Source organism: Impatiens glandulifera, chromosome 2 (assembly GCF_907164915.1).
Source record: "Impatiens glandulifera chromosome 2, dImpGla2.1, whole genome shotgun sequence".
In the NCBI taxonomy this organism is placed as follows: Eukaryota; Viridiplantae; Streptophyta; class Magnoliopsida; order Ericales; family Balsaminaceae; genus Impatiens; species Impatiens glandulifera.
In genome coordinates this window covers 39502693-39517858 of record NC_061863.1, presented here as the reverse complement: position 1 = coordinate 39517858, position 15166 = coordinate 39502693, and the positions used below count along the sequence as shown (strand labels likewise).

At 29.8% G+C, this 15166-nt stretch overlaps 1 protein-coding gene across 1 annotated transcript; it reads right to left on the bottom strand.

Annotated features, from left to right (window-relative positions):
* Positions 1-7364: 7364 nt before the first annotated feature.
* On the bottom strand, positions 7365-12420 carry LOC124928235. The gene is made up of 5 exons (XM_047468768.1): positions 11975-12420; positions 10700-10959; positions 10199-10286; positions 7882-7948; positions 7365-7684 (listed from the first exon to the last, which is right to left on the bottom strand). The coding sequence occupies exons 1-5, from the start codon at positions 12016-12018 to the stop codon at positions 7631-7633; spliced, it is 513 nt and encodes a 170-aa protein (XP_047324724.1). The 5' UTR covers positions 12019-12420; the 3' UTR covers positions 7365-7630.
* Positions 12421-15166: the final 2746 nt, after the last annotated feature.

Genomic DNA, 15166 nt, shown 5'->3' with positions numbered 1-15166 from the left:
AGGGTCATTGCTATCAAATCCTAGTCCGGATCTAGATCCAGCAGGTTTCAACATGCTGATCTGATATTTGACAACATCTCCAGACCTTGTCCATGCACAGACAACATAGTTTAACCTTTTGTTTTCAGATGAAAGGGTTTGAATCTGTTCTTTGAGCATCTCATTCTCAGATGAGATCTCTTCAATCTTCTTTTCAAAACCATTTGACTCTTCTCCTTTAGACAGATTTGGTTTGTTTAAATCTGATGAAGATTTAGTTTCGTTTAGGGATTCTGCTAGCTTTTTGTACTCGATGACCATGTCATCTAGTGCAGCTACCAGTTGTTCCCTTGAAAACCTTTCGGAAGAGAAATCAAATACCTCAGTATCCTGAGTTCCTTCTTCATCTTATTTTGCCATGAAGTAAGCCACCTCTTCTTCATCACTTTCACTGGATGAGAAATAAGAGCCACGGCTGCTTTCTCTGTTCTTTCCGTCACCAGCCATAAGAAACTTCGGCTCTTTTCCATCATCCTTGGCATCTTCACGCTTTGGCTTCCGGCATTCTGATGCATAATGACCTTTAATACCACAGTTAAAACAAGTAACATTAGCTTTAGATTTTCTATTATCATTAGAATTTGAAGAGTTTGAGTTAGAGTTGCTCTTCTTCATGAAGTCGCCAAACTTCTTCACAAAGAGAGACATGGCATCGCTGCTCAGCTGCTAAGCTGCCATCTTCACGTCCGGAGCGGTTGGTGGCTCTTCAGCATTCACCAGCGCCTTGGCAATGATAACGGACGTGGATTGATCTTCTTCCATCCTACAGTTCAGATTGAACTCATAGGCCTTGAGGTCAGCAAAGAGATCAAAGAGAGAGATCTTGTTAAGATCTTTGGATTCTCTCATCGCCATAGTCTTCATGTCCTATTCTCTTGGAAGAGCACGCATGACCTTGATAGCAAGCTCCTGGTTGCTATAGGTCTTGCCTAGGATGGAAAAAGACGAGACGATCTTGCTGAATCTGGTGTCGAAATCGTTCATTGTTTCACCAGGACGCATTTTGAAGTTGTCAAACTGTTGAGTAGCAATCGTGATCTTGTTTTCCTTGGTTTGCTCGTTGCCCTCGCACAGCTGAGTGAGTCTGTCCCAGACCTCTTTGGCAGTGTCGCATTCGATGATGTAGTTGAACATGCTGTCATCAAGAGATCTGTACAGAACATTAAGAGCCATGTTGTTGAGGTTGTTCTGCCTCTTTTTATCAGCGGCCAGTCAGCCTTCTCCTTATCAATCTTGATAGGACCTTCTGTGACAACGCTCCACATGTCATCATGAAGAGAAGAGAGATGAGCACGAACTCTTTTCTTCCAAACAATGTAGTTTTCTCGAGAAAAAGTTGGAATGGTTGTAGCACTGGAATCTTTGGATATAGTAGACATATTTCAGGAAAGGCTTGAGAATAGAGATAGGGCTCTGATACCAATTTATAGGATCGACTTTATCGATAGAGACAGGGGTCTGGCTAAGGATGAAGGCTTATGAAAAACGGTTTGAAAGAAATCCTGTTAGGGATTTAATTCGCTTTCTATTCTACGCAAACACTTGTAAACACTTGAAACAGATTCAAGGCGGAATTGTTTACTTGAGTTTGAAGCACAAGATGAAATATGAAATGATGACAGAAAAGAAGAACACAACAGTTTGTTTATGGTTGTTCGGAGAAACTCTCCTACGTCACCCCTTCTTCCAATCACCGGAAGGATTCACTATAATATGATTCGAATCAAATACAGTTTACACACATACTTAGCTCACTATTGAACAGAACACTTTCTGTTCAATTACAAGATGAAGAATAACACTCAGCTAAAGGCGTTTTGATTCTAGATATCTCTTGATTCACACACAGTACAATCAGAAAGCAGCTTCACAATATGAATTCAGTAAGCAAGATGATTGAGTAGTTTCTCTCTCAGCAAAATCAGGGATGTACCTTCAAAACAAGTAATGTGAGGAAAATTCTCTTACATGGAATTCCTTGGTTGGTTGCATATAGCTGTTGTACTAATCTTCACTAGAAAGTGGAGCAGGAGTAGGGTACAGTTATAGCACGTGGGTGGGTGAAATGCTAGATACAAGAAAACTGCTTAAAATGAGCATTAGACGTATTTCAGTTAGACGGATTGTAAAATCAGTCTAATGAAATCACACATCTCCTTTTAATAGAAACATCTATTAGACCGTCTTGTCTAATAGAATTAGACTCACGTCTAATTACAATAACAGTTAGACTACACGTCTAACTCCACTAAGTTAGACTACACGTCTAATTCCGGTTCTACCTCAGACTTGTCTGAAGGATTTAGACGCATGTCTAATTTTCACTAATTAGACTACACGTATAATTATCCAATAACCATTAGACTGCACGTCTAACTCCACTGAGTTAGACTGCACGTCTAAATCCGGTTCTACCTCAGACTTGTCTGAAGGAGTTAGACGCACGTCTAACTTTCAATAATTAGACTACACGTCTAATTATCCAATAACCATTAGATTGCACCGTCTAACTCCACTGAGTTAGACTGCACGTCTAATTCCGGTTCTACCTCAGACTTGTCTGAAGGAGTTAGACGCACGTCTAAAATATTTTGAATAGAGGTATGAATATTATTGTATTTTTAAACTAACTTTTTATTTCTTTTCTATTTACTATTTTCGAGAATCGCTTCACGCTTACATGTATTTTCATTTTTTTTATTGTAGACCTAGGACCCATGAAAATTACATAGACGCATTCTTTTATAAAAAGATTAATACCAAAATTAGACATATATTAGACTTAGATTCACTAGATGAATGTTTTAAAATAGAATAATTAAATAAAATGTAAAATAATAAGTTTTTAAATTGACGAGGACATTAAAGTATAGACTATAATGTTACATACAAATGAAACATGAGAGGTGTGTTCAATTAATAACCGAATCAAGAATAAAATCTTTAAAGTGCGTTTAAACATTCTAAATACTAGAATACTTGTATTTCATATTTTTTCAAGGAGTAATTAGGTGGCACTATAAAAATGTCAAAAACTAGTCTAAATTAACAATTTTAATTGTACTCTAGTCACACTTAATATATTGGTTGTTAATCTCACTCTAAATTCTAAAAAATATAATTTACAAGGAACAACTATCGTGTTCGAAAACCACTTTTTAAGAGGTTCGATTTTAGTGTTACGCTATCTATTGAATGTGATATATTATTCTAATACTTTTTGCAATTAAATTAAATATTATTAAAGAAAATAAAAAATTAGAAAAAATATAAATTTGAGATCATTTATTATAAATGAAATAAATTAATTAATTAAATTAAATTAAATAATTAAATTAAATATCAAATGTGAGTTTTATGCTTTACCATTGAGTTATCTACACTCTATTTATAATTTATATTGTAAAATTAACTTGATTCATAATAAGGTATTTACAACCGTCTCAATTCCATATATATCTCCAAATTTTGTATAAACAATAAATGATTGCATAAGGGAGAAACATGATGAAATAACAAAGAAATATAAGTCAAAAATACATGACACCAAAACATTATAAAGAAAAACAATTAAGAAGAAATTATTCATTTTTTCCATAGATATTATTAGTGGAATTAATACATGTCAAATGGTTCTAAAATGAAATGAGGAGTGGTAGAGACCCTTTAGATTGTTGACGAAGCAGCTTCAAATTTGTTGGTAGTGAGTTGTGATACATTCGACGAGAACTAGCCGGCTCCCTATTGACTACAAATATTAAAAATTCTCAAATTCTTAAATAGTCAAACAAATTATCGATTAATCTAACATTTTAACATTGATTAAAAAGTGTTCATGGAACAATCTATTTGTATCCTTTGACATAGCCTTGATTTTGTATTACTATGATTTATTATAAATCATACAACAATTCTAAAACAACTTAGTCGTAATCAAAATATAGAAAACATATCACACCGTAACATGTTTTCATCGTTTTGTTAAGGCTTGAGCTATTTAGAGGTTTTGATATACAATTTTTTAAATGGTGTATCATATAAGTACAAAAGCAAGACTACATCAAAGGATAGAAATAAAATTCATCACAAAAATAATTTAAATAATGTTTAAAAACTCACTAAAGTTGTAATTTGAACTCCCAACATAAGAATAAGAACAACTATTTTATAGTTACAAAGAATCACCAATTCGTGCTGGAATTATAACATAAAAAGCTAAAATAAAAATATTTTTAGATATTTGTCAACTAGAACAAGTTTTGAATCACCATTTAAACGATAAATATGAGGAAAATTTTTAAATAAAACATAATTGAAACATTTTTAAGAAAACTATTCAATAATATGAACAGACCAAAATAACCATAGCTTAAATTTCTCAATAATGAGATCAGACACATCGTAGATCATTTGGAGAAAAATCAGAACATCCCCATCACATTATATCGTAAATAAAAATCTTCTCTAATATATCATGAATAAATAGATAAGACACTCCGTCGAGATTGTAAAAACAAAATGAGTTATAAAACATAACAATCACTAATGACCTACAAAGGAAGAAGCAAAATAAGAGACGGAGAAGAATGTTGAAGGAGAGTATTATAAAAACAATAATAAAATAGGTTTCATATATAGAGACAAAGATTAGAGAACGGCAGCGCAGAAGTTTGAAAACCTAATCAATAAAAATGTTTTTAGGTATTTTTAGAAGATTTTCGGCCGAAATGATGTATTAGGCTTAAACTTACACAATATATTAGTATATGGGTCAAAATTTATTTAGGTCAAAAAATTTGAAAGTCAATTAAAATATGGATAAATTTGCAGCCCAATTTAGATTTGGGCAATGAAATTGTAGTTTATTGGGCCGCATTCAAAACTTTAACTAGTTTTCAAGATAAAAATTCTCTTTAAGTCATAACTCACTCCAAAGAAAAAAATTATTGAACGTTAATATTTCAAAATTTTTATTTATAGACTATTGTAATTTTTGATAACTCAATTGTAACTCTATTAGGCAAGAAATGGAACTTTAGGGAAGTATGTAATTTTTTTCTAATTTTGAACAACAAAATCCAGCCTTCCCGCAAAAACACGTTTTATTGGATTAATTACTATAATATATTTGGGCTAGAATTACTAAATAATTATAATATTTCCAGTTTTTTATAAAAAAATAAGGATTAGATTCTTAGAAAATAGTATCTTTTGAGGAAGAAAATTGAACCATGCATGGATTCATCCTATTACAGATAATTCCACTTCCCATATCTCATTCCAAAAATTGTTAATTCTACTTCCCATATCTCATTCCTCCTAATTATATATAATTATATATAGTTCAAGACTTAAATACTAAGAGACAGAGAAGAGGGAATGAAGAGTTTATACAAAATTATTTTTTGGATTCAGTACTATATATTCAAGAAAATTTCCATTCAATTAAGTCATAAGCCTTGTACATAAAAAATAAAAAATAAAAAATAAAAATTATATTTCTTCTTTTCTCATTTTTATAAGTTAAGAAAGACTTTTTATACAACAAATATATTGTCTTTTATTTGTTCACACTTTATAAAGTCTCTAACTCTTGAAAAATAAGAAGGTGAAGTTGGAATAGTAAGGGTAATATAATTAGGTTGTGACTTTAAGAATAAAAACGGAATTAGTATTAATTTATTTATGTGGTTATATATTCAATTAAAATTGATTTAATAAATTATTTTTGTGTAATATTAAAACATTTAACTTTAATTACGAGTGTGAATAAGGTTACATTGACTAGCGATTTTACTCGAGAAAAATGTAACAACTCGGGAAAAGGTTGTTAATAGAGAAAGAGATTAGAGAACAGCAGCACAACAACTTGAAAACCTAATCAATAAAAATGTTTTTAGGTATAATTAGAAGATTTTCGGCCCAAAATGATATATTAGGCTTAAACTTACACAATATTATTAGTAAATGGGTCAAAATTTTCTAGGTCAAAAAATTTGAAAGTCGATTAAAATATGGTTCAATTTGGAGCCCAATCTACAATTTGGGAAATAGAATTTAAGGTTATTGGGCCGCATTGATAATTTAAGAACTTTAACTAATTTTTAAGATAAAAATTATCCCTTTGTCATAACTGATCACTCCAAAGGAAAAAATTATTGGTGGTTGATATTTAAAAATTTTAATTTCTAGACTAATTATTGCAACTGTTCATAACTCAAATTTTTCTCAAATTTTGAACAACAAAATCAAGCCTTTTTACAAAATATATTTGGGCTAGAATTACTAAATAATTATAATATTTACTATTTTTTCTAAAAATTAAGATTAGATTCTTAGAAAATAGTAAGTTTGGAGAAAGAAATTTTAAAATTATTAAGGGTTCATTGATTATAGGGAGTAAATAATGAAAAATGGAATCATGCATGGATTCATCTTATTACAAAATTGGTTAATTCTACTTCTCATATCCCATTCCTCCTAATTATATATAATTAAATATAGTTCAAGAATTAAATGATAAGACCTAGAGAAGAGTGAAGGAAGAGTTTATACAAAATTATTTTTTGGATTCAGTACTAAAATGATATTGAAGAAAATTCCATTCAATTATGTTATAAGAATTGTACATTGATATATATAAATAAAATAATAATTTAAAATAGAAAATATTTAATATTATGGTCAATAAAATGGATGATATGATTAATAATAAGTGATTAATTATAAAATTGATTTTTTAAAGATTAAATAAAAAACTGAGACGAGCCCTTCTACTAATTTGGTAAATATTTTTGACAAATAATGTATATTTTGATTTCGAATTCTTACTCCCCAAATTTTGTGAATTTCATGATAACTTGGTGCAGTGAAATTTTATTTTATTAAAAAATAATTTACTTAATAAATTTTCTTAATTTTTAAAATTAATATATGTATGGACTTGTTCTAATTCAACCTAATAAATAAATTTAATTAAATAAATAAATAAACACTGCAACTGTCTTCAGGAATAGGCTCCGACAGTGTTTAACTTTGCTTATGTCTTGCAACATTTTACAAAGCGAATTTAGAATCTCATTCAAACTTATATAGTAAAACAATAAAATATAAATCAAGAACTATTTAACACACCATTCTAAATTATCATCAAATCCTTATCTCATTTTCAAATTTAACACCAATTTTTAAATTTTTTATCAACACATAATCTCCATCAATACTCAATTCTTCATTGTCATTAATATTGTCAGTACAATAATATTCATTTTGAGAATTAAAAAAAAAAACATTTTGAAATAACAAGATACATCAGAACTAAGTAATTAAGAAACATATTGAGGGTTTATATGTCATATTCGGATCCTCTAACATAGAAATTCTTTCAACATCAGAATTTAAGGTTTGATGTTGCTGACAATAACAGTCTGTTTGCTAATCACCTCCCATCATACAACTAGTGTGGCTTACCATCAATTTGTTAACAAGAAGTTATTTCCATTTGCATCCTACTTAATAGTTATAAACCAAAATATCCAAATGAAAAACTAAAAAGTCACACTAGTTGTAACAACATCAATAATAACTGATCTTAACCATGGAGGATTTCGTCGTACCAAATATCAACTAAAAAGTCTACCATTTCCTGCAACAAACAATGATCCACCAATAAATGTACGATTTCCAAGAATAAAAAAAAATAATAAACAGTTGATGTCTTTAAACCTAATCTAATCAAGAAACTTATACAAACTGAGATAGATGCACCATTATCAAGAAATGCATATGATTAGTTCATGATTTCTCAAAGTATTGACAGCATAATGAACTGAATGATCTTACAGCCAAAGGAATTGACTCAGGAAAACGCGAATTAGTTGACAGGAGATCTTCATAAGTCGATGTCCAGCTGCGAAAGAACATTTCAAGTTACTATAGACAAAGAAAAAAAAAACTGATTAAATTTGTTAACCTTGAAAAGGAATATTATAGTAATTGTATGAGATAACATCATGTTACTCTGTATCAACCCTTATATCTCTTTATCAGACAGTCTTTCATTTTCAGGTAAAAGTGATAATATAACTTCTTAGAACACCATATCCATGATTACAGACGTTACTCCTGGGAAAAGCTCATTACACATTCATTTAGCAGAATAAAAAAACAGGGGAAAGCAAACAGCGGAATTTCTTATTCTTACTTTGAAAAACAGTCAATTAACCTGAATTCCCACAATGACTTCTTCTTGAAAGGTTAATTCTTTTTCCAGACAAGTTTGATTCAATCTGCAATCTAAGGCGACAACATCCCATTCCCTTGGAAGGATGTTTGGAAAGCTAAGAACCCCTTAAAGATATCTTTTACAAACTTAAAAGGATATTAATACAGAACCTTTAGGTGAGCATCAGTTCTCCCTTTTGTCAGGCAGGTTCTCCGTAAAGAAATTGGTACGGAAAGGGAACTTGATAAGCCTGTGAAGTCAGAGGAGGAAAATAACAACAAGAATCTAGCCCCACAACATCTTTTATCTCCACTCCTAGCAGTCATGTCTCACATAAGCAGAGACTTACTCCCTCTTCAATTACTCGTTCATCCCTCTCCCATCATAGGTTGAGTTTGGCCAACAATTCCTAAAGAAATCGTAAGATACAATAAGGAAATAGAAAGGAAAGTTAGGAGTTCTAAATGGGATCTTAAGCCCCGTCCAAGGGTTACACTGGAAGAATAGCAGGGTACATCAAATGCAGAATAGGCCATAGGGAGAAATCAATCTTAAGCCTCAGAATCAGCATTTGTAGAGACAAGGAAGAATTCTTCACACAAATAGTAGCAGCTTATAGAACAAGGATTTAAGCTAGGAGTTACTGAAGTGGAGTGACCCTTCCATTGGTAGATTTACATAGACGAGACCAGCAGAAATGGAAGAAAGTTATGATTAAAAAATCAACCAACTCAGAAGAAAAAAGAAAAAAACTTTGATCAAAACCCTTATGAATAGAACTTAAACCCACCAGACTGTTCTGAAGGCTAGAGATTTGCTTGTTTGAGATAGGAGCCCCTGGAAATGCTTACCCTCTTAACCTTTATCCCATTAAGTGGTCTTCAGACTCTTCACTATAAAGATTATCTTCAAATAGAGTATGGTATATTCCCTAAGAAACTCTATTTTAGCGATTGCTAATGTGATACTCTATTTTATTCATATGAAGGATTGAAATAGAGTATGCAATAATTACGAAATGTCATCTTTTAGTGAATTTACTATTATATATATAATGATTGGGTTGAAAAATAGATAAATATAAAATTTGGTAAAAAAACAGAGTATATGGGGTTGGAGAAGATTTTTGAAAATAGGGATTGTTGTACTCTATAATAAAAGATATAGTATGAAAATAGAGATTGTGGATGGAGATGGCCTAAGGGAATGTAGATTTTGTAACCTAGCCTACTCTAGCTGGATAAAAGTAATTAGGCATATGGTAGCTTGCTAAAAATGCCATCTATCCCATAATCAGACTATTTAAATGTGTCAATCATCTGGTGAAGGGAGGCATCCAAAACATGAAGGTAGCACATTCTTGTGCATCTCATGAAATTTTCATTTCATATGTTTGAATTAAGAATCCACATGAAGCAAGTATTCCTCTATGTACTTGTAAATGATCCAACAGGTACCTAGTATCGGAAATCAAAATGGCCTACTGCTGTAGAGATGTAAAAACTTGAAAAGGTTCTTTTTTTAAGCTTTCCCATCATGGCACCATCCAGAGAGAAGAGATCAGATAAAAGTAGTTCCATTTTATTTATTTCCATTTCTTTGACTTGGATATTTTTCTCAATTCTTATGAGTCCCTTAATAACTATGACAGGGAAAATATAGCTTCCTATAAAATGATAAGACAGGCCTTCTATATTAATTTGGGTTCTACCCATTGCAAAATACAGAAGATACCAATATACAGTCTTACCTTTTCTCTAAGAACGAAATATGTTCCCAGGGTAATCCAAGAGGGTCAACTCGAAAGCAACTGAACACTTGACCATCAAACTATGCACAGACTTTATTTTATGTATTTCAGTTGCTATACATAATAAAGAGAACACAATAAATGAAAAATAAAAATCACTTGCAAGATACAGTTGAAGCATGAACCTTATGACTGAATCTTTCACTGTCCTTTTTGACTCTTTCGGTTGATCTCCAACCCATACTTTTCTACTTTGGTTCCAAGCCATTAAACCTGAATAAACATAAAAGCATCATTCATCAAAGTCAAGGACAGAAAAAAAGAATTTACTTTATGCTATCTGTTTATACTCAAGGTTTAGTAATTTCAGGATAAGAAAGAAGTACAAATAACATCGAATGTAGTAACATTTTATCGATCTATGAAATTCAGATTAGAGCACTACTTCCATGATGTCATCTATTGAATCTTAATATCAAAATAGCTTTTATAATCATGATTAAATTTCAGGCTAGCCAACCAAACCATGATTCCAGGAGTAGGTATACATTCTCATAATTGATTCAAAACAAGAAACAATAATTCATGATTAATGTTGAGTGATTCAAAACAAGAAGCAAGAATTCATTACACAAAAGATGATTTGATGTTCACATTAATAATTAAATGGAAGTTGAGAAGTTTACCATGATTCACAAATGAGGAATTACTTGTGTTGCTCATTTCCACATTCACTTCATTAGTAGATGTTGAACTTTTAGTGTCGTGCTGCTTCTTACTAGGTTGGGAAGTTTTAGTGTTGTGTTCCATCTGTTGGAGAGAAAAACATTCCTTTTTTGATACAAGAAATGATTGAGAAATGTGTCTCCTGATGATTCTCTTGGATAAGAGGTAGTAGAAAGGCAGCTGCCTTAAGAAATTTTCCCTAATCTGTACAAAAATGTTCCTGCAATATTTTTCAGTTAAGTGAAAAGAAAATCTTGTAATGTCCTATCAAGAGTGACAAGGAGATGCAATTTTCCATTATTTTCACTTTAAATTCGAAGAGGAAACAAGAATGAGATGCAAGTTTTTCATCATTGAAGTACCAAATGCTCTTTTGCTTTGACTCTCCACAATATCATTGCCACAGTGGGGTTTAATCCTTCTCAAAATGTTTAACCCAATTATACAATGGAGAAATAAGCAATCAAAATATAATAAATTATGATTACAATGATTAATAGTGGTTATAGAATAGACAATTTCATCATAAAATAGGCTTATCATAAAAATGATTAGTCTCTTGAATCACCGAACTTCATACTTCCAATGAGCAATATAAAGTAGTTTGTCATAAAATAGGTTTATTGTGATAAATAAGGAATATTGAAAAAGTACATGATGCTCTTTAAATTTGTGAATCATAGACAACATAACAGTCTATTGTACTTCAATAGTACATGACTTAACAAGAGCTATTGTACTTCAATAGTAAGGTTTTTACCAAAAGGTAGATGGAGGAACAACCATTGAATTAGAACTAAAGCATCTAACAAAAAATATACATGCTGACCCTAAAATACAAAAGTAAATGCTGAAAATATAGCCCAAATACGAATAATTGTATGGAAAGAACTCATACCTTTGCCGCCAAAAGTTGCATAAAATTTTCATCAATTATGCATTAATGTTTTTGGTCATGTATCGATAATCAAGTGCAATTTATCGTACGATTTTGCTTGTATCTAGAACTTTTATGCTTGATTCCTAGAACTACTAGTCTACTAGATGTATAGTGTATCCCCATGTGAGTTTATGAATGTAACAGGCTTATTGGAAAGTAATATGTTGAGTATTTTTGTCGGTCAAGATGCAAGAAAATTTATTTAATTAGCCATTAAAGTAGGATTGCAAACATCATAATGATGATCAAGTACACACTAAAACTTAATAATCTCCTTGACACTTGGCTTACTCACACTGAAAGACTCAAAGAACCTACCAAACTCTTTGCAACTGCCATTGCTGGGCAATACTATTTTTTCCTACTTTGATTCATTATAAAATAATCACCCATTATCAGAAGATTATTTATATTCCGCACCAAAGATGTCAATAACTGAAAGCAGATCCTTTGGCCTCTTGTCCTGACATGCCTACTAGACACACTAGTGACTCTAGCCTCTTCTTCTAGCACTGTTAACTTTAACATTACAAACTGAGCAAATCACAATTCAAGCCTTCCCGGGAAACAAGATAATGCATCTGTGCCCTTGGTGTTGCAAGTACCAAATTTAACTTAGAAGAAGCTGATGTGCTTTCCTTTAACGGGTTTAGAGCTCATCTTGTGATCCCTATGTATGTCCCTCTGGTAACAGTTTGTACCTTTTTGCAATGAAGTTAGGTTCATGATTGTGAGTACAAATAAAATCTTATCATCAATCAATTAGAGCCTACATAAATGTGTCATGTTGATAGAGGGAAAACTATAATTAAATGAGAAAAGAACTTGATTTTACATAAAAATCAAATTAGATGAGAAGAGAAAACCCTAACTCTAGTGGGAAAATTCAATTTAGGATGAGAAAGGAGAATATCATTGGGTGAGAAGACATAGAACTAAAAGAAGGGAAATAGAATCATAACTAATTTTCAGCATAATCCTTTCCCTCCCACTACTCCTTATTTAAAGACCTTCGGCAACAGTTGTTGAATTGTTGTAACCATAACCTCTAACCACACAAAGTGCTGCTAAGTGTTATTTAACTAATCCAGTGGCTAATTAACTACAACAACTGTTTATTTAACTCCTCTGCAGCTCATCACATTCTAGGGTTTATATAGTAACCCTATCCCTGATCATGTATCACACATATTAGGGAATTAGATAAATTTTGAAGAACCAAGAATAGGGATTGAGAACAAGAGAAGAAAGAATGAATTTTGTTCTAACTTCTCCATTCCATTTATAACTTCCTTTACTAAATATATATAATTAGGGTAAGAAGAACAGTATAGCCGAAGCACTTAGATGAGAAAATCACAATGAAACTGTGAGCTGAGAGAACGAATTGTATCAATTATTTATATCCTTTCTATATATCTTCTTCTAAGATAACTATCACTAATTAACATTAAGACAATTATTGATTCTGATAGCGTTCATGGATAATAATGAAGAATTCTTGGAAACGAAAATGTTATAAAAAGTAATTCGTATTCGAATCGGCGATAATGCATGTTCTACTAATAAAGAAAAAAAAATGGAATCGTTCGTGACTCGTGAGGAAAAGGGAGAGAGACTGAAGACTTACCAGCTTTCGCGGGAAGAAATTTGGTGAAGACGAGAGAGAGAAAGAGAGAGAAAGCGAAAGCGCCGACGTCCTTGTTTATATAACTAGATTTGGGGGTGAAATTGGAAAACAAGCCCCTAGTTTGTTGGTCCGGGTCGGGTCGGGTCGGGTCGGATAGTTGTTCTCATTTTGTTTTATTCAGGGTGGATGGGTTTGGTGGGCTGAAACAAATCCAGATAAAAAAAAAATCAACTTTTTATTTTTTATTTACAATATAAATGTTCTCTTTAATTTTTTTTATTTAATATAGTATTTTTATATTTAATTTTAAAAAAAAAACATTCAATTTATTTACTCTTATTTTATCTATAATTTTCTCGTTATTTTTTAAACTTACACAACTCAGATACTTAGTTTCTCGTGTTCTAATACTATAAATTTTTTTAAGTGATTAGGTTTAGAGTTTAATTAAATTTTCGCCTCCAAATGCTAACCTATCTATTTTGGTGTTTATAGTTGGAATTAAATTAAAATAAAATGTGAATAAAGAAAATCAAATAAAATTTATTATAAGATATGATATAGATAGTGAAATTATTAGACGAAAAGTTTGAAATTTTTAAAATTTTGGTATATCAATATATATGAAAATACCGAAATAGTATATATATATATATATATATATATAAATTAAAATATATATAATACTTAATTAAATAGATTTGATATTAATTTAATTATAAAAATATAATTTTTAAATAATATTAAAATATAATTATAGTGAAATATTATTTAATATATTCATGAGATTAGTTTTTTTAAGTTATATGTTTTTTTAGATATCAAAAATATAATATCGTACTGAAATTAAAGTAAGATAATATATGAATTTTTGTATACCGAAATTAAGATATACCGAAATCAAGGTATATCGAAATCAATGTAAGGTAAGGTAAAGATATATTTTGTATACCGAAATTTTCGGTAAGATATAAAGTATGGATAAAAGATTAAAGTATACCATAATGACATACCCCTATATATAATTAATATTAATTGAACATGATTAATTATATAAACAAAATTTTATTACATATAAATATTTTTAAAATGAAATTATTTAAATATAAATAATTTTGAATTGGTTTTAATTTGTAAAATTAAATTAAATTCAAATTTAATATTTATATATTTTTAAATTAAGTATATAAAATTTGAAAAATAATTAATAATAAGATTTAATAAGACCAATCATATAAACTGAAAACATTATTAGAAAAAAAAAAATTTCAACCCAAACAAATTGAAACATCATGAGGAGAGGATTGAATTTATTTTATCAAATGTATTGAAAACTTCCTTATTATATATATAAATTAATTAGAAAAATGAATTAATATAAATTATATAACAAAAAAAATTTATTTTTTTTTGCTAAATTGAAGATAATGTTTTTTTATAAAATTAATGATAGTATATATTTTTTTCTCTTTAATTTTAATTTATCTTTATTATTATTATTATTATATATATATATATATATATATAAATTTAAAATATAATTTCATTTTCTTAATTAATTAATTTTTTCTATTATACAAATATTTGAAATAATAAAAAAACTACTTACAAGTCTAATATAGATTATAGGAGATTGGTTGTGGAGAGTGCCTATATTGCATGCATCTCTATTTTTTTTTATTAAACTTTATTATATATATATATATATATATATATATATATATATATATTAAAAGTTAGTTTTTTCTTAATTATTTAAATAAATAAATAAATTATATATATGATATGATATTTATAAATAGAGTAAATAAAAAATTTATATATCACGTGGTCATTATGATTTTCTTTCTCATCACT